Genomic DNA, 20,593 nt, shown 5'->3' with positions numbered 1-20,593 from the left:
TGCCTCCTCCATACCCTCTATATTCATGATTTTGTCTGGTAGCACCAGCCTGGCTGAATGAGGGAATCTTAGGTTGCCTTTAGCTTATCTGTGAAATCTTTAAATGGGGATTAGTGATTCTTCACCACTGCAGGGACAGGAGGTAAATACTAGTGATGTTACGTTTGATACCGGAGCTCAGAGGCATGTGTCAAAATCGCTAAGCAGCTAACTTTGAAGCAGTGTGCAGATGCGTGTAACATTTTATCTGAATTACATCACCAATGACATCCAAAGAATCATTTGATTGCATGCTTTTTCAAAACGTGTGTTAGAAAATGCTAGATTCCACTGATTTCACTGTGGTTCCGGTGCTTTCTTTGATTCTAAGCTGCTTTCAAACACCAACCTCTACTGCACATATCAAAGCTGCAGGCTTAAGTTAAATTGAGACTTGGCTTCCTCTATTGTAATTGCTCCTCTTTCACCCCAGCAGCCAAACGAACCCTGATTCAGATGACCATCCTACCCATGCTAGATTATGGAGATGTAATTTAAGGATCGGCAAGTAAGGGTGCTCTTGAGCGGCTAGATGTGCTTTACCTTCACCATGTGCTGTACCAATGCTCCTTATAGGACACATCACTGCACTCTATACTCTTCTGTAAACTGGTTATCTCCGTATATCCATCACAACACCCACTGGTTGATGCCTATTTATAAAAAGCACACACATCCCTGGGTCGCTCGGCTTTTCAGTTCGCTGCAGCTAGCGACTGGAACGAGCTGTAACAAACACTCAAACTGGACAATTATATCTCAATATCTTCATTCAACGCCTCAATCATGGACACTTACTGACCGTTGTGACTGCTCCGCGTGATGTATTGTTCTCTCTGCCTTCTTGCCATTTGTGCTGTTGTCTGTGCCCAATAATGTTTGTACCATGTTTTGTGCTGCTACCATGTTGTGTTGCTACCATGTTGTTGTCATGTTGTGTTACTACCATGCTGTGTTATCATGTGTTGCTGCCATGCTATGTTGTAGTCTTAGGTCTCGCTTTCTGTTGTGTTTTGTTGTGTCTGTTGTCATGATGTGTGTTTTGTCCTATATTTTTACTTAATTTATTTGTATTTTTAATTAACTGACTTGTCTAGTTTAATAAAGGTGAAATAGAAAAAATGTAAAAAATAAATAAATACTGGACACCTTAGTTACAAATATAGTTAGGATTTTGTACAGTGTTTTTCACCAGACCGGTAGCTTAGCAGGTAGAGTAGGGAACTATGGATCTTTTTGGGACGTGAGGTTATGAGGTCAAATCCTGTTGAAAACATACCATTTTGAAAATGCGAAGCCACACTTTCTGCACGGTTGTTCAAATAATGCTTTATTTAGTATAGTATAAGCTTGTGTCTGCCTCTTAAGCTGACAGTCCTTGAAATGGGACAGACTTTTAAAAATATTTATCTTTAGATTACTTATTTTAAATGATCACTGCAACTTTGCAAATTAATAAATTGCAAATTGCAATTTTTTTTATTTCACCTTTATTTAACCAGGTAGGCCAGTTGAGAACAAGTTGTCATTTACAACTGCGACCTGGCCAAGATAAAGCAAAGCAGTTAGACACATACAACAACACAGAGTTACACATAGAGTAAACAAACCTACAATCAATAATACAGTAGAAAAATCCATATACAGCATGTGCAAATGAGGTAGGATAAGAGAGATAAGGCAATAAATAGGCCATGGTGGCAAAGGAATTACAATATACAGTAGCATTTAAACACTGGAATGGTAGGATGTGCAGAAGATGAATGTGCAAGTTGAGATACTGGGGTGCAAAGGAGCAAGATAAATTAATAAATACAGTATGGGGATAAGGTAGATTGGATGGGCTATTTACAGATGAGCTATGTACAGGTGCAGTGATCTGTGAGCTGTGAGCTGCTCTGACAGCTGGTGCTTAAAGCTAGTGAGGGAGGTAAGAGTCTCTAGCTTCAGAGATTTTTGCAGTTCGTTCCAGTCATTGGCAGCAGAGAACTGGAAGGAGAGGCGGCCAAAGGAAGAATTGGCTTTGGGGGTGACCAGTGAGATGTACCTGCTGGAGCGCGTACTACGGGTGGGTGCTGCTATCGTGACCAGTGAGCTGAGATAAGGCGGGGCTTTACCTAGCAGAGACTTGTAGATGACCTGGAGCCAGTGGGTTTGGCGACGAGTATGAAGTGAGGGCCAGCCAACGAGATCATACAGGGCGCAGTGGTGGGTAGTATATGGGGCTTTGGTAACAAAACGGATGGCACTGTGATAGACTGCATCCAATTTGTTGAGTAGAGTGTTGGAGGCTATTTTGTAAATGACATCGCCGAATTCGAGGATCGGTAGGATGGTCAATTTTACAAGGGTATGTTTGGCAGCATGAGTGAAGGTTGCTATGTTGCGAAATAGGAAGCCGATTCTAGATTAAATTTTTGATTGGAGATGTTTAATGATGTGAGTCTGGAAGAAGAGTTTACAGTCTAACCAGACACCTAGGTATTTGTAGTTGTCCACATACTCTAAGTCAGCACTATCCAGAGTAGTGATGCTGAACGGGCGGGCAGGTGCGGGCAGCAACCGGTTGAAGAGCATGCATTTAGTTTTACTTGCATTTAAGAGCAGTTGGAGGCCACGGAAGGAGAGTTGTATGGCATTGAAGCTCATCTGGAGGTTAGTTAACACAGTGTCCAACGAAGTGCCAGAGGTATACAGAATGGTGTCGTCTGCGTAGAGGTGGATCAAAGAATAACTAGCAGCGAGAGCGACATCATTGATGTATACAAAGAAGAGAGTCGGCCCAAGAATTGAACCCTGTGGCACCCCTTATAGAGATTGCCAGAGGTTCGGACAACAGCCCTCCGATTTGACATACTGAGCTCTATCGGAGAAGTAGTTGGTGAACCAAGCGAGGCAATCATTTGAGAAACCAAGGCTGTTGAGTCTGACAATAAGAATGTTGTGATTGACAGAGTCGAAAGCCTTAGCCAGGTCGATGAATACGGCTGCACAGTAATGTCTCTTATCAATGGTGTTATGATATCGTTTAGGACTTTGAGTGTGGCTGAGGTCCACCCATGACCAGCTCTGAAACCAGATTGCGTAGCGGAGAAGGTACGGTGAGATTCGAAATGGTCGGTATTCTGTTTGTTAACTTGGCTATCAAAGACCTTTGAAAGGCAGAGTAGAATAGATTTAGGTCTGTAGCAGTTTGAGTCTAGAGTGTCTCCCCCTTTGACGAGGGGGATGACCGCGGCAGCTTTCCAATCTATGGGAAGCTCAGATGATACGAAAGAGAGGCTGAACAGGCTAGTAATAGGGGTTGCAATAATTTTGGCAGATAATTTTATTAAGGGAGGGTCCAGATTGTCTAGCCCGGCTGATTTGTAGGGATCCAGATTTTGCAGCTCTTTCAGAACATCAGCTATTTGGATTTGGGCGAGTTGCTGTAGGGAGCGCAGGGCTGTTGACCGGGCTAGGGGTAGCCAGGTGGAAAGCATGGCCAGCCATAGAAAAATGATTATTGAAAATCTCAATTATTGTGGATTTATTGGTAGTGACAGTGTTTCCTAGCCTCAGTGCAGTGGGCAGCTGGGAGGAGGTGCTCTTATTCTCCATGGACTTTAACAGTGTCCCAGAAGTTTCTTGAGTTTGTACTACAGGATGCAAATTTCTGTTTGAAAAAGCTAGCCCTAGCTTTCCTAACTGCCTGTGTATATTTGTTCCTAACTTCCCTAAAAAGTTGCATATTCGATGCTAATGCAGAACGCCACATGATGTTTTTGTGCTGGTCAAGGGCAGACAGGTCTGGAGTGAACCAAGGGCTATATCTATTCCTAGTTCTACATTGTTTGAATGGAGCATGCTTATTTAAGATAGTGAGGAAGGCACTTTTAAAGAATAACCAGGCATCCTCTACTGACGGGATGAGGTCAATGTCATTCCTGGATACCCCGGCCAGGTCAATTAGAAAGGCCTGTTCACAGAAGTGTTTTAGGGAGCGTTTGACATCGATGAAGTGTGGTTGTTTGATCGCAGACCCATTACGGATGCAAACAATGAGGCAGTGATTGCTGAGATCTTGGTTAGGAGTTAGTTAGGATAATATCTATGAGGGTGCCCCTGTTTACAGATTTGGGGTTGTACCTGGTAGGTTCATTGATAATTTGTGTGAGATTGAGGGCATCAATATTAGATTGTAGGATGGTGTTAAGCATGTCCCAGTTTAGGTCACCTAGCTGCACGAGCTCAGAAGATAGATGGGGAGCAATCAATTCACATATGGTTTCCAGGGCACAGCTGGGGGCAGAGGGTGGTCTATAGCAAGCGGCAATGGTGAGAGACTTGTTTCTGGAAAGGGGAATTTTTAGAAGTAGAGCTCGAATTGTTTTGGTACAGACCTGGATGGTAAGATAGAACTCTGCAGGCTATCTCTGCAGTAGATTGCAACACAGACCCCTTTGTCAGTTCTATCTTGGCGGAAAATGTTATAGTTAGGGATGGAAATTTCAGGGTTTTTCCAGGATTCAGACATGGCTAAGACATCCGGGTTGGCAGAATGTGCTAAAGCAGTGAAAAAGCTAACTTAGGGAGCGGGCTTCTAATGTTAACATGCATGAACCCAAGGCTTTTACGGTTACAGAAGTCAACAAATGAGAGCACCTGGGGAATAGGAGTGGAGCTAGGCACTGCAGGTCCTGGATTAACCTCTACATCACCAGAGGAACAGAGGAGAAGTAGGATAAGGGTATGGCTAAAGGCTATAAGAACTGTCCGTCTAGCACGTTCGGAACAGAGAGTAAAGGGAGCAGGTTTCTGGTCACGATAGCATAGATTCAAGGCATAATGTACAGATAAAGGTATGGTAGGAAGAGTACATTGGAGGTAAACCTAGGCATTGAGTAATGAAGAGAGAGATATAGTCTCTAGAGACGTTTAAACCAGGTGATGTCATCGCATATGTGGGAGGTGGAACAACGTGGTTGATTAAGGCATATTGAGCAGGGCTATAGGCTCTACAGTGAAATAACACAGTAATCACTATCCAGGACAGTAATGGACAAGTCATATTGATATTAGGGAGAGGCATGCATAGCCAAGTGATCGTATGGGTCCAGTGAGTGGTTGGGCTGGCTGGGGATACGGCGATTCAGACAGTTAGGAGGCCGGTGCTAGCAAGCTAGCAGTTAGCAGGCCGGGGCTAGTCAGGTAGCATAAGGGCCATAGAGGGACGACGCGATGGGGGAAAGTCTGTTTTTGCCTCCTCCTGCGGTGACGTCGATAGACCAGTCATGGAATTAGTAGGGTTCCAAGTAGCAGAGGGGTCCAAGTCCAATTGGCAAAATGGGTATAGTGGTCCAAGAAACTGGCTGATGGTTCAGCTAAACAGTCCAATATGCTATAGATAGCTAGCAGGCTGCGGTTAGAAGAATGGACCTTCAGGGGACGTCGCGCCTGAGGGGTCTGTTGGGATCCTCGGGCAGATTATGTCGGTATTCCAGTCGTGAAGGATCGGCTGGGTTCCGTGCCTCATACCGGCAGTAGAAGGGGACCGGATATTGTAGCCGAGGAGTGGGCTTCAGGAGTGGCCCAGGAGCCCTAGCATGGTCTAGCATGGGCTAGCCCCAGGCTAGTTGGTGCTTGCTCCGGGACTGGAACGTTAGCCAGGAGTAGCCAACCCAGGTTGCGGTTAGCTAGCTGCCATGATTCAGATGAATAGGTTCAGAGTTTGTGGTAGGAATCCGGTGCTATGGAGAGAAAGATAGGTCCGGTATGCTCTGGTTTGAAACCCGTTGTATGAACTGGCGAGAGCTTTCCGAGCTAAAGGTTAGCCGACTGATAGCTGATAGCTGGTAGCTGGTTAGCCTCCAATTAACCACCAATGCTTCACTCTCCCCTGCCGAATCCAAAGCCAGGGCTTTAGGCTGCCCCAGACTGATGTCATCTGATTCACACTCTTGAAAACCCTCCAGAGCAAACCAGGGATAGTATTTCAACCCTTCTGGACACTGCCAGAGAAACTGGAATGAGACACTGGAATGAGCCTCACTTGGCTGGGATGACACCCCTATCAACTCCAACCAGCGCTGCTTCTCTGTCCTGGCCTCTAAAACATACTCTTTCTTACCGCTGGCCATCTTACTCAAGCAAGTAGCACTGGCTACACAAGCAGAGCCGAAAGTAGTCAGCTTCTACAAAATAAAAAAACAATACCAAGACCCAAAACTCGCAACTTCTAGGACAGGTATCATCAACTAGATTCAGCCACGGGGCGATTTGTTGCTTGAGCGGATGTTCGGTGGCCGGAAGAGAATTACAAAGAATTTGTAGACTGAAAATGGATCACTAGAAGCCCAAACAGATATAATGTTTGACTAAAATAATAATTTCAAACCTTCCTTACATTTATATATGATCACGTGTATCTGTGTTATGCGTAGGAATACTTGGGAACAAATTTATTAAATTAAAATCACTTGTAGGTGATTTCCTGGTGTTTTTATAGTCTTTTATGTCCAAAAAAAAAAAGTACTCTATACCAATAAATATTATTTTTTTACTCAGAAAACTTTGGGGGCCAAATAAAACAACCCACTTGCCGCCAGTTGGGGAACCCTAATCTTGGGGGACGAGTTGTCTCTCCCCACTAACAGACACCTAAGTTGGAGCAGAATCTCGTAATCATCGTGTGCTTGAAGAGTTTATGTGACTTTCTGTTTTCAGGCAAGCTGAAGAGCGAATAATTTTTGAAAATGAATATGAGCCCTGGTATTATAGCCACAGAGGAGGGGCTTTCAAGGGTGGGCTTGTTATCTATTGGCCCGTTGAGCGTGATGTCAGTTTTCTTTAGGTGAATATGATTGGTTGTTGACTCCCAATAGTATGCTATACCGAGTGACCTACTGGCAGAGAACTGGCTGTTTCAACTCTTTTTAGTAAGTAATTGGTTCCACAGCCTTTTTTTTGTTTACTCAACTTTTCAGCCGAAGTGTTACCTGAACTAAGAGAAATCAGTTGGCCCAAACTTAGCTCCAAAATTTCTGTCAACTTGTCTCATATGTTCTTTCAACTAGAAATTGTTATTTGGGCATTTTACCAACAAAAAAAGGCTGTGGAACTAGTTACACACAGCAGTTAAAAAAACAAACTTCCATATTTCACATACATGATTACATTGTGAATGCTCATTTGTACAATAATTATTTTTCAACATGTCCTCACCTGGGATTTGAACATACAACCTCTATGTTCATGGCATTCAGATCTTCCTGAAACATCTCCATGTCTGTGTCAATTATCAGTGAATCTGACTACTCTCCCATCACTATTTGAGTTACTTATTTCAGCAATTTTGGGCTTTTCTGTATAGTTGACTGATGTTGATGGGGTATATTACTCTGTTTTAATGTTACTCCTTAATCACTATGATAAATAACATAGTTATTTGCTTTGAAGTGCAAAGTGTAACACAGGTAAAATCAGTCAATGACACAGACATGTTGGCATAGCAGGAAGATTGGAATGCCATGGACCAAGAGGTTGTGAGTTAAAATCCCAGGTGACTACATATTGAATATGAATTACTGTATAAATAAGCATGCACAATATAACCATGTAGGTAAGTTGAAAACATTGTATGTTAAAAGCACTGTTCTCAAGTTGGAGCTAAGTTTGGAAAACTAAGCTTTTTTTTAGTTCAATCAATACTTGGACCAAAAAGTTGAATAAAGTAAACCAAAAAAATGGCTGAGGAACCACTTACTTAATAACAATTTGAATCTCTTGATTCCAACATCCTTGTTTGTAGTATGTGACTAGAAAGGCAGACATGTTTGTTAGTTTCATGATGGAAATCCAAATATCCTGTGTTATCTGTAGATGTATTTGTTTCCCTAAGTGCAACTGACTGAGGTGTGTGTGTGGTCTACCTCAACTCCTGTTTGGCACTCCTGTTGCGGGAACTGAGGGACGGCTGCTTTGATGCTGATCGACCGTGTGTGTGTTGAGAGAGAGAGAGAGAGAATCAACAGGGGATTCCTTTTGGGCACGTCTTTGCTATGCCTTTGATGGAGTGTCAGGAATGGACTCTGGCCTAAATGTTTTATGAATCAAAGTTCATTCGGGTCTTTCATTTATTTCGTTTCTCGGACGGCCTGACAAGTTCTTACGGTTAAAGTGTGCCAACACTGAGTGTTTGTTTGTGTGCGTTTGGGGGTTTTGTTTCAACATTTTCCCAGCAATGTTGCTCATAGCTGTTCAAAGTCACATTTGTATATAGCCTATGCATGGTTGGTTAGGTTAAAGAGTTGTTTCAAAATGCCCAGTGTTTATTCTTGAATCCATTCCTAGTGATCCAGTTATTTACAAATGTTGTTGTACCAGCAATGTTCTTGTAAGATGCCAAGTAAGAGTGATTTAAGAGTTCTTATTTTGTTATGTTACCAACACCCCAGCAACACCACACCAGGGTCATATTCATTATGGCCAAACGGATACTGTTAGAAAAAAGGGTTCCAAAAGGGTTCTTTGGCTGTCCCCATAGGCGAACCTATTTGGTTCCAGTTAGAACCTTTTTGGTTCCAGGTAGAACCATGTTGGGTTCCATGGAGAACCCTATGTGGAAAGATTGTTTACATGGAACCTAAAAGGGTTCTACCTGGAACCGAAATGGGTTCTTTAAATGGTTCTCCTATGGGGCCAGCCAAAGAACCATTTTAGGTTCTAGATAGCACCTTTTTTTCTAAGAGTCTAGCAACTTTCTAAATGGAAAACGAAACCAGGTAGTCCATCCCTGTTTCAGTCTGTTTCCTTATTTATTTATTTTTTATTTTTTTATTTCACCTTTATTTAACCAGGTAGGCTAGTTGAGAACAAGTTCTCATTTGCAACTGCGACCTGGCCAAGATAAAGCATAGCAGTGTGAGCAGACAACAAAGAGTTACACATGGAGTAAACAATTAACAAGTCAATAACACAGTAGAAAACAAAGGGGGAGTCTATATACAATGTGTGCAAAAGGCATGAGGAGGTAGGCAAATAATTACAATTTTGCAGATTAACACTGGAGTGATGAATGATCAGATGGTCATGTACAGGTAGAGATATTGGTGTGCAAAAGAGCAGAAAAGTAAATAAATAAAAACAGTATGGGGATGAGGTAGGTGAAAAAGGGTGGGCTATTTACCAATAGACTATGTACAGCTGCAGCGATCGTTTAGCTGCTCAGATAGCTGATGTTTGAAGTTGGTGAGGGAGATAAAAGTCTCCAACTTCAGCGATTTTTGCAATTCGTTCCAGTCACAGGCAGCAGAGTACTGGAACGAAAGGCGGCCAAATGAGGTGTTGGCTTTAGGGATGATCAGTGAGATACACCTGCTGGAGCGCGTGCTACGGATGGGTGTTGCCATCGTGACCAGTGAGCTGAGATAAGGCGTAGCTTTACCTAGCATGGACTTGTAGATGACCTGGAGCCAGTGGGTCTGGCGACGAATATGTAGCGAGGGCCAGCCGACTAGAGCATACAAGTCGCAGTGGTGGGTGGTATAAGGTGCTTTAGTGACAAAACGGATGGCACTGTGATAAACTGCATCCAGTTTGCTGAGTAGAGTGTTGGAAGCCATTTTGTAGATGACATCGCCGAAGTCGAGGATCGGTAGGATAGTCAGTTTTACTAGGGTAAGCTTGGCGGCGTGAGTGAAGGAGGCTTTGTTGCGGAATAGAAAGGCGACTCTTGATTTGATTTTCGATTGGAGATGTTTGATATGAGTCTGGAAGGAGAGTTTGCAGTCTAGCCAGACACCTAGGTACTTATAGACGTCCACATATTCTAGGTCGGAACCATCCAGGGTGGTGATGCTAGTCGGGCATGCGGGTGCAGGCAGCGACCGGTTGAAAAGCATGCATTTGGTTTTACTAGCGTTTAAGAGCAGTTGGAGGCCACGGAAGGAGTGTTGTATGGCATTGAAGCTTGTTTGGAGGTTAGATAGCACAGTGTCCAAAGACGGGCCGAAAGTATATAGAATGGTGTCGTCTACGTAGCGGTGGATCAGGGAATCGCCCGCAGCAAGAGCAACATCATTGATATACACAGAGAAAAGAGTCGGCCCGAGAATTGAACCCTGTGGCACCCCCATAGAGACTGCCAGAGGACCAGACAGCATGCCCTCCGATTTGACGCACTGAACTCTGTCTGTAAAGTAATTGGTGAACCAGGCAAGGCAGTCATCCGAAAAACCGAGGCTCCTGAGTCTGCCGATAAGAATATGGTGATTGACAGAGTCGAAAGCCTTGGCAAGGTCGATGAAGACGGCTGCACAGTACTGTCTTTTATCGATGGCGGTTATGATATCGTTGAGTACCTTGAGTGTGGCTGAGGTGCACCCATGACCGGCTCGGAAACCAGATTGCACAGCGGAGAAGGTACGGTGGGATTCGAGATGGTCAGTGACCTGTTTGTTGACTTGGCTTTCGAAGACCTTAGATAGGCAGGGCAGGATGGATATAGGTCTGTAACAGTTTGGGTCCAGGGTGTCACCCCCTTTGAAGAGGGGGATGACTGCGGCAGCTTTCCAATCCTTGGGGATCTCAGACGATATGAAAGAGAGGTTGAACAGGCTGGTAATAGGGGTTGCGACAATGGTGGCAGATAGTTTCAGAAATAGAGGGTCCAGATTGTCAAGCCCAGCTGATTTGTACGGGTCCAGGTTTTGCAGCTCTTTCAGAACATCTGCTATCTGGATTTGGTTAAAGGAGAACCTGGAGAGGCTTGGGCGAGGAGCTGCGGGGGGGGCGGAGCTGTTGGCCGAGGTTGTAGTAGCCAGGCGGAAGGCATGGCCAGCCGTTGAGAAATGCTTATTGAAGTTTTCGATAATCATGGATTTATCAGTGGTGACCGTGTTACCTAGCCTCAGTGCAGTGGGCAGCTGGGAGGAGGTGCTCTTGTTCTCCATGGACTTCACGGTGTCCCAGAACTTTTTGGAGTTGGAGCTACAGGATGCAAACCTCTGTCTGAAGAAGCTGGCCTTAGCTTTCCTGACTGACTGCGTGTATTGGTTCCGGACTTCCCTGAACAGTTGCATATCACGGGGACTATTCGATGCTATTGCAGTCCGCCACAGGATGTTTTTGTGCTGGTCGAGGGCAGACAGGTCTGGGGTGAACCAAGGGCTTTATCTGTTCTTAGTTCTGCATTTTTTGAACGGAGCATGCTTATCTAAAATGGTGAGGAAGTTACTTTTAAAGAATGACCAGGCATCCTCAACTGACGGGATGAGGTCAATGTCCTTCCAGGATACCCGGGCCAGGTCGATTAGAAAGGCCTGCTCACAGAAGTGTTTTAGGGAGCGTTTGACAGTGATGAGGGGTGGTCGTTTGACTGCGGCTCCGTAGCGGATACAGGCAATGAGGCAGTGATCGCTGAGATCCTGGTTGAAGACAGCGGAGGTGTATTTGGAGGGCCAGTTGGTCAGGATGACGTCTATGCGGGTGCCCTTGTTTACAGAGTTAGGGTTGTACCTGGTGGGTTCCTTGATGATTTATGTGAGATTGAGGGCATCTAGCTTAGATTGTAGGACTGGCGGGGTGTTAAGCATATCCCAGTTTAGGTCACCTAACAGAACAAACTCTGAAGCTAGATGGGGGGCGATCAATTCACAAATGGTGTCCAGGGCACAGCTGGGAGCTGAGGGGGGTCGGTAGCAGGTGGCAACCGTGAGAGACTTATTTCTGGAGAGAGTAATTTTCAAAATTAATAGTTCGAACTGTTTGGGTGTGGACCTGGAAAGTATGACATTACTTTGCAGGCTATCTCTGCAGTAAACTGCAACTCCTCCCCCTTTGGCAGTTCTATCTTGACGGAAGATGTTATAGTTGGGTATGGAAATCTCTGAATTTTTGGTGGCCTTCCTGAGCCAGGATTCAGACACAGCAAGGACATCAGGGTTAGCAGAGTGTGCTAAAGCAGTGAGTAAAACAAACTTAGGGAGGAGGCTTCTGATGTTGACATGCATGAAACCAAGGCTTTTTCGATCACAGAAGTCAACAAATGAGGGTGCCTGGGGACATGCAGGGCCTGGGTTTACCTCCACATCACCCGCGGAACAGAGAAGGAGTAGTATGAGGGTGCGGCTAAAGGCTATCAAAACTGGTCGCCTAGAGCGTTGGGGACAGAGAATAAGAGGAGCAGGTTTCTGGGCATGGTAGAATATATTCAGGGCATAATGCGCAGACAGGGGTATGGTGGGGTGCGGGTACAGCGGAGGTACATGCTGGTAGTAATGGGTGAGGTCACCGCATGTGTGGGAGGTGGGACAAAGGAGTTATCAGGGGCATGAAGAGTGGAACTAGGGGCTCCATTTTGAACTAAAACAATGATAACTAACCTGAACAACCGTATACAAGGCATATTGACATTTGAGAGAGACATACAGCGAGGCATACAGTAATCACAGGTGTTGAATTGGGAAAGCTAGCTAAAACAGTAGGTGAGACAACAGCTAATCAGCTAGCACAACAACAGCAGGTAAAATGGCGTAGACTAGGCAACGGGGCCAACAGATAAAACAAACAAGCAGAATGGAGTACCGTGATTAATGGACAGTCCAGCGTGCATCAGCTATGTAGCCAAGAGATCAGTGTCCAGGGGGCAGCGGTGGATGGGGCAGGGAAGCTGGACTGGCGAGTGTTATCCAGGTTAAAAAAAAACTAACAATGACTAAATAGCTTGTAGCTAGTTAGCTGGTTAGCTTCTGGAGGTTCTTGAGTGTGTTCTAAAAATTAAAAAAAATAATAGCGATTCCGTATCACATTGGGTGAGGCAGGTTTCCGGAAGGTATAAACAAATTAAAAGTCAAAAGAGAGAGAAAGTAAATATGGGTCCGGTGAGCGTTTGGGACGCGGCGATTCAGGCGGTTAGCAGGCCTGTGCTAACAAGCTAACAGTTTGTAGGCCCGTACTAGACAAGGTAGCAGTTAGCGGACCGGAGCTGGACAAGCTAGCAGTTAGCAGGCCGAATTAGCAAGCAGGGAGATAGTGAGGGCTAGAGACTTAGCCTTTGGGGGACGTCGCGATGGGGTGAGTCTGTTTATTCCTCTTCATGCGATGACATCGATAGACCGGTCGTGGGCCCGGGTATTGTAGCTCAGGAGTATGCTACGGTGGTAGCACAGGTGCTACGGCCGGGCTAGCTTCAAGCTAAGTGGGTGGAAATGCTAGCCAGGAGTAATCCGGGGTTGCGGTTTAGCTAGATAGCTAGTTGCTGAAAAATCCAGCTGAAAGATGTTCCGTTTGCGGTGGGAATCCGGGGATGAATCCGGGGATGAAAAATAAATAGGTCCGCTATGCTCTGGTTAGAGTCGCGTTGTACGAACAGGCGAGAGCTTTCCGAACTACAGGTTAGCTGATGACCGGTTAGCTGAAGACCACTAGCATACCCGCTGGTTAGCTGGCTAGCTTCAGTTGAGGGGTTCCGAAGTAAATATAAATACTTTAGGAAAAATAGCTACATTGGGTGAGTCGGGTTGCAGGAGAGTATTTGGAAGCTTAGGGTTTAGCAAAATGTTTTCAAAGAGATATGTGGAGAAAATATGTAAAAAACGAAAAAGAAACGATAAATACAGGGACACGACAGGACAGGACGACTTACTGCTACGCCATCTTGGAATCAAGTTGTTGATTAGAGTTGTTGCCTAATGAATACAACCCAGTTGTTTGAGCAGACCTATACCCCCACGTTGTCAACAGAGATCATTGTTTTTCCCCTTGAAGCCTGGCTTAGCTGACGGTACTTAACATATGTGGTACATAGGCCTACATTCTGACCACTCATTCTAAACATACACACAGACCTAGACTAGACATTCCTGATGCAAATATCTACACCCCAAAGTAAAGCAGCGAGAGCCAGGACGTGGTGGTCAGAGAGAACAGGGAAAAATGAGTTTGTTCTTATTCTAACTATGCCACTCATGGTCACCAAAATACCACCTATGCACACACATGCACGCACACACAAAGATTTACTGTAGCACAACACAGATGGGCCTTTCTGTAGGCGGACATATTTGTCTATGTAAGTGTATTTATACTTGTTGACATCCGTACGGCCACAATGTCAGGTACAGATGCTTCTAGGACATAACTGGTACTGTCTGTGTCCATGTACACAAACAGCACATGCCCACCAAGGTGGCTTTTGTTTTTGACAATGTGTTTGGCTGTAATTCTGTGTGGCATGGACCATATTAACCAAATGTGAGGCCAGTTTGTGAGGTGTAGGGAATGCTTCACCCATCTGTGTTCATCAACAACACATGCCAACCGATATGGCTAATAAACTGTGTGTGTGTGGGGGTATAATTTTGTGTGGCATTAACCAAGCACCAGTGGTGGGAAAAGTACCCAATAGTCATACTTGAGTAAAAGTAAAGATACTTTAAAAGAAAATGACTTAAGTAAAAGTGAATGTCGCCCAGTAAAATACTACTTCAGAAAAAGTCTAAAGGTAGTACAAAAAGTAAATGTAATCACTAAAATATACTTAAGTATCAAAAGTAAAAGTAAAATTATAACTAATTTCACATTCCTTTAATTAAGCAAACACGCCGGCACGGTTTTCTTGATTTTTAAAAATGTACGGATAGCCAGGGGCACTTCAACACTCGGACATCCTTTACAAACGAAGCATTTGTGTTTAGTGAGTCTGCCAGATCAGAGGCAGTAGGGATGACCGGGGATGTTCTCTTGATAAGTGGGTGAATTAGACAATTTTCCTGTCCTGCTAAGCATTCAAAATGGAACTAGTGCTTTTGGGTGTCATGGAAAATGTAAGGAGTAAAAGTACATTATTTTCTTTAGGAATGTAGTGCAGTGAAAGTAAAAGTTGTCAAAAATATGAATAGTAAAGTAAAGTACAGATACTACTTAATTTGTTTTTTGGGGTATTTTAAAGTATTTTTACCTAAGTACTTTACACCACTGCCAAACACATGACACAGTTGTCTTCTACAACCGCTGATTCTTTTGGCAAGATTTAGTCATCTCACCTCACAGGAATAACATGTGTTTCATGAAACCTCAACGAGTAAACAGAAGAGATACTAACATCCTTTCTTAATGTTCCTGTTTCTTCACAGGAAAATCTGGGACACCAAGGTTGCTGATCCATCCACAAGGTAAGACCTAGTCAATGTTTGAACATCTCAACTAACTACAAATGATTTGTTTCTCCAGATGTTGATCATTTTGTATTATAATTTTGTATTATAATGCCTTGTGAGTTTTAAATGTGCTTATAATGCATTATGTAGAGTGTTTAAATGAAGTGTTACTGGATTGTTCTTGTCTTGTTCCTCTCCTTCATGGAACTGACATGACAGACGTTAGCTATGCACATGTTATGTGTTATAAAGCGTTATATGACATTTATGACCTCTTCTCTCCCACTTCCTAGGCTGAGCCTCATGGCTCGTAAAAAGGGTTTCTGGGTAGAGAAGGTTCACTGCCTGGGGTCAGAGACCAGCCTATCAGAATGTCACGCTCAGCTGTCCATTCCACATAGCCCCACCCCCTGTAAGAGTGGGAGACATGCGGTGGCGAGGTGTGTACCGGGACCGCAGTTTGCACGTATGTCATCTGGAAGACCCCAGGCACCCCACCCAATTGTGGTAAGAGACAGGTACACGCACACATAAAAACATAGACACACACACACACACACATAAAAATATAGACACACACACACATCATGCATCACTGTGCCAAGAGCCAAGACCTAGACACTTTTCCTGTGTTCTGCGCAAACACAAGATACAATACATTCTTAGACAATAATACAGTCTAGTCATACATGATGCTGACACTCTCTGTCTCTCTCTGTCTCTTGTCTCTCTGTCTCTCTGTCTCTCACTCTCTTTCTCTGTCTTTCGGTCTCTCGCTGTCTCTCTCGCTCTTTCTGACTCTCTCTCGCTCTTTCTCTCCTCTCCCCCTCTAGCCGGTGCGTCTGAAGGCTGGCCCCAGGCTGGGTGAGGGCCGGGTGGAGGTGCTGAAGGAGGGGAAGTGGGGGACCATTGTAGACCACGTCTGGAACCGCGTCTCAGCTAGCGTGGTGTGCAGGGAGCTCGGCTTCGGAACCGCCAAAGAGGCCCTCACTGGAGCTTACATGGGACAAGGTAGGGTAGGACTCCCTCTCTATCTGTTATTCTCTGTCTTTTTGTCTCTCTGTCTCTCTCTGTATGACTCTTTTTCTGTCCTACAGGGGTTAAGGTTCGACTTTTATTCTCACTGGCCAAAGGAGAAAGTTCACTCCGGTTGTGCCATGTGAACATGGAAGTTGTGTTTTGACCAGTTTCTGTATATGTCTCTGTACTCTGTGTACCTTAGGCTGTTTGAGATTCAGAGGAACTTTTCCAGCCATGCTTAGGACTTATCTTAGGACTCTACGCTCGTCTGCCGCTGAACGGTCTGAGAATGTATTTGTTTGTGAGCCTGAGGGTGCTGATCTGTGGTTCACACACTGTTAGCGGATTTCCCCTCTTCTCCACCATGGTCACTGCAGCTGTATGTGTGTGTGTGTGTGTGTGTGTGTGTGTGTGTGTGTGTGTGTGTGTGTGTGTGTGTGTGTGTGTGTGTGTGTGTGTGTGTGCTTGGGCAGCTGGAGGGCTCAGTTCACAGCCGAAAGCTCCTCAAAGGAATGGAATCAGCAATCTCAGCTCCACCAAGACGTGCACACGCAAACATGCACACACACAGCTGTGCATTTTTTAAATATATATATTTTTTCCTAATATGCGACAGCCACCAGCTGTTCTTACCACCTAGCCATGGGTGAAAAAGCATGAAAAAGTAAAACATTTTTTTTAGAAAATGTAGCAAATTTATTGAAAATGAAATACATAAATATCTAATAAGTATTCACATCCCTTTCCTATGACATTCAAAATTGAGCTCGGGTGCATCGAATTTACCTTGATCATCCTTCAGATGTCACTATAACTTGGTGGAGTCCACATGTAACCGATTCAATTGTTTGGACATGATTTAGAAAGAACCCCACCTGTCTATATAAGTCCCACAGTTGACAGTGCATATCAGAGCAGAAACTATATCATGAAGTCTAAGGAACTGTCTGTAGATCTCTGAGATAGAATTGTGATGAGTCATATTATCTGGGGAAGTGTATAAAACAATTTATAGAGTGTTGAACATTTCCAAGAGCACAGTGGTCTCCATCATTGGGAAATTGAAAAAATATGGAACTACCCAGACTCTGCCCAGAGCTGCCCGTCCGACCAAACTGACCAACCGGGCAAGAATTTATGCAGCAGCATACAAGACATTTTGAACTCACCTTGTTGTGCTGTGCTCACTGGAACAGGAAGGGATTGCAACAGTCCTTCTTGTGGGCTCTAGAAGGAGTCCCAAAATCCTGACTTGGATTTCCGAGTTAGAAACCGTTGAAAATCATCGTTCCGTATTTTCCCTGTCGGAGCTAGTTTTATCTAAGTTCCCAGTTGTCTTGAACTCACAAGTCTGAGATTTCCCCGTTCCGAGTTTCCAGTTGCTTTAAATGCAGCATAAGTCATTCTGGATGGACAGCATGGACAATTTATTCAAACTTTTGTGGCCCATGGCGTTACCCTTTTTCGTGATATCCAATTGGTAGTTACGATCTTGTCTCATCGCTGCAACTCCTCTATGGACTCAGTGAAGGTCGAGAGCCGACTTGACGCATGATGATGACTGCTAGCTAAGATTTTGAAAGTAAGATGTTGACATGATCAGTCCAATCAAAGCTACTGTAGATATAATGTGATTTGATGTAATTTTTTGTGGCCAATGACCTTGAGCCTTCTTGGATGTGCACTTCTAAAGTCTATGGCAGCACCCAACGGGCTTGAATTTTATTTAGCTCTGTGACGTAGTGTCCCGATGAGTGTGAGAACACTGAGCCAATCACGGCACAAATAGAGGACATTACCAACCCCTACGCTCCGTATTTTCCACTGGCTGCCCCACCATCATAGAAAGCACTAGAGGTAGGCTGAAACACCAGCATTTTGGAGCTGCCTATTTTCTTAGCTATACAGGTGCCCCACCTGCCCTGAATGACGCATAGCCACTGTTCTTCACTCCTGGTTCTAGAGAGCCTTAGGAGTGGGGAACATTGTAGCTCTTAGCATCCTCATCGCTCACTATTCAACAATCTCTGGTATCAATCAGCCTTCTGCACCTACACTGTAGCCTATTATAACCACACCCAACCTAACCTAATCCCCACCACTGCCACATCAAAGTACCCCTGTCCCAGATCTTATGGCTGCTACATACTGTAGCACCCAGCAGTCTGTGCCTGTGTTGTAAGAGTCAAGGCGAAGTGAAAAGCTTTTAATTTTCTCCCAAAATAAGTTCATATTTCCTCCTGATCCAACCACTGGGCTGCTGCTTCAGTAACACCCAGTGTGTGGGTGTGAATGCTTACAATGTCTGTGTTAAGTCCTAGACCTGCCTGTAGCATTACTATGTTACGTGCAGCTCTAGCCTCCTAGGCTGTCATATCAAATGACAGGTTAAATGTAATAGTTTAATCCTCTCGCCCTGCTTTAAATGCAAGTCCCTAACTATATCCTGATTGGCAGGGCAATGGGCGTGAGAGTTTTCAGTTGTACACACACACTCACACACACACATTACACACTTTCGTAACAGCTGCTTAACTACAGCCATAGCCGGACTAGGGGACATCTGCCAACACTCTCTATAACATGTTGCTTTTTAGACTTTTTACTGTCCTATATAATTTTGACTGAGTTCTGCAGGCCACATAAACGTATACATGTATGGTGTTGGAAAAAACCTACATTAAGAGTCCAGATGACAGGACAGAGTCTAACGGACACAGAAAGATAGACAGATGCAGACACAGACAGATAGACAGACAGACAGACAGACAGACAGACAGGCAGGCAGACACAGGCAAACACAGGCAGACACACAGACACAGGCAGATCGACACAGACAGACCGACCGACACAGATAGACAGACTGACACAGACAGACAGACTGGCCCAGACAGACCGACACAATTAGACAGACCGACCGAGACAGACCGTCCGAGACAGACCGTCCGAGACAGACCGACCGAGACAGACCGACCGTCAGAGACAGACCGACAGAGACAGACAGAGACAGACTGACAGAGACAGACTGACAGAGACAGACCGACAGAGACAGACCGACAGAGACAGACCGACAGAGACAGACCGACAGAGACAGACCGACAGAGACAGACCGACAGAGACAGACCGACAGAGACAGACCGACAGAGACAGACCGACAGAAACAGACAGAGACAGACAGAGACAGACTGACAGAGACAGACTGACAGAGACAGACAGAGACAGACTGACAGAGACAGACAGAGACAGACAGGGACAGACTGACAGACCGACAGAGACAGACCCAGACAATAGGAAATGTACATTGAATAACTTGTGTTTTTATGTACTGTAGTTTGGTAAGCATGAATATCTTGTGTTGTTGTCGTGCAATAGTATCAATAAATGCAGTAAATGCACGTAAAATGTACAGTCACTAAACATTAGTTTAAATATAATATTTACAATAAACATTTTTAGATAAATAAACTATGCTATAATTAATGTTAGCACATACAATACATGCCAATCAAGCAGACAGATACAAATCTTTAAGACTTTAGGGAGCTGGAAGCGGGATGATTGTGGTCACATAGCTAGTGAGAATAGCCCAAATAGTTGGTTAGTGGTTAGGAGGGAACCCTAGTATTTCCCTCTCTCTGAAGTTAAGCGTGGTTTAGGGAACATTAATGGTGTTTTTCTTTCCGTGGGACTTCTTAATGTTCAGCTGTTTAATCCTATTTGAAGTCCATTCAATCATCAAATAGGCCCTTTCATGTCACCAAGCCTGAGCAGTAAAAACCATATAGGTCTGCCTGTGTGGGTGTGCCATAGGTCTGCCTGTGTGGGTGTGCCATATAGGTCTGCCTGTGTGGGTGTGCCATATAGGTCTGCCTGTGTGGGTGTGCCATATAGGTCTGCCTGTGTGGGTGTGCCATATAGGTCTGCCTGTGTGGGTGTGCCATATAGGTCTTCATTTCTCAGTCACGTTGCCTGTACTGATCCCAGTAGCTTTAGGGTGGGGCTGTTTGGGGACACAAATATACAGTGGGGAGAACAAGTATTTGATACACTGCCGATTTTGCAGGTTTTGCTACTTACAAAGCATGTAGAGGTCATGCAATAAAATGCAAATTAATTACTTAAAAATCATACAATGTGATTTTCTGGATTTTTGTTTTAGATTCCGTCTCTCACAGTTGAAGTGTACCTATGATCCAAATTACAGACCTCTACATGCTTTGTAAGTTGGAAAACCTGCAAAATCGGTAGTGTATCAAATACTTGTTCTCCCCACTGTAGCTCTGTGTGAGTGACTGGGTGTGTGTGTGTGAGAGAGAGACGTGTGGTGTTAACAGTGTGTCTGAATGTGTGTGTTTACTGTGAGTATGTTAATGTGGTAATGTGAGACACCAACTATA

At 44.4% G+C, this 20,593-nt stretch overlaps 1 protein-coding gene across 1 annotated transcript in view; it reads left to right on the top strand.

The window, feature by feature from the left end:
- The window catches only part of loxl4 (lysyl oxidase-like 4), a 59,143-nt gene that overhangs the window by 15,762 nt on the left and 22,788 nt on the right, over positions 1–20,593 (top strand). Inside the window, exons 5-7 of the mRNA XM_020493951.2 lie at positions 15,153–15,191; positions 15,470–15,683; positions 16,010–16,187. Coding sequence (XP_020349540.1) covers positions 15,153–15,191; positions 15,470–15,683; positions 16,010–16,187 — 431 coding nt within the window. The remainder of the gene's footprint in view (positions 1–15,152; positions 15,192–15,469; positions 15,684–16,009; positions 16,188–20,593) is intronic.

Source organism: Oncorhynchus kisutch, linkage group LG11 (genome assembly GCF_002021735.2).
Source record: "Oncorhynchus kisutch isolate 150728-3 linkage group LG11, Okis_V2, whole genome shotgun sequence".
NCBI lineage: Eukaryota > Metazoa > Chordata > Actinopteri > Salmoniformes > Salmonidae > Oncorhynchus > Oncorhynchus kisutch.
Note: the sequence above shows the minus strand (reverse complement) of the source record. Positions and strands in the feature narration are given on the sequence as shown.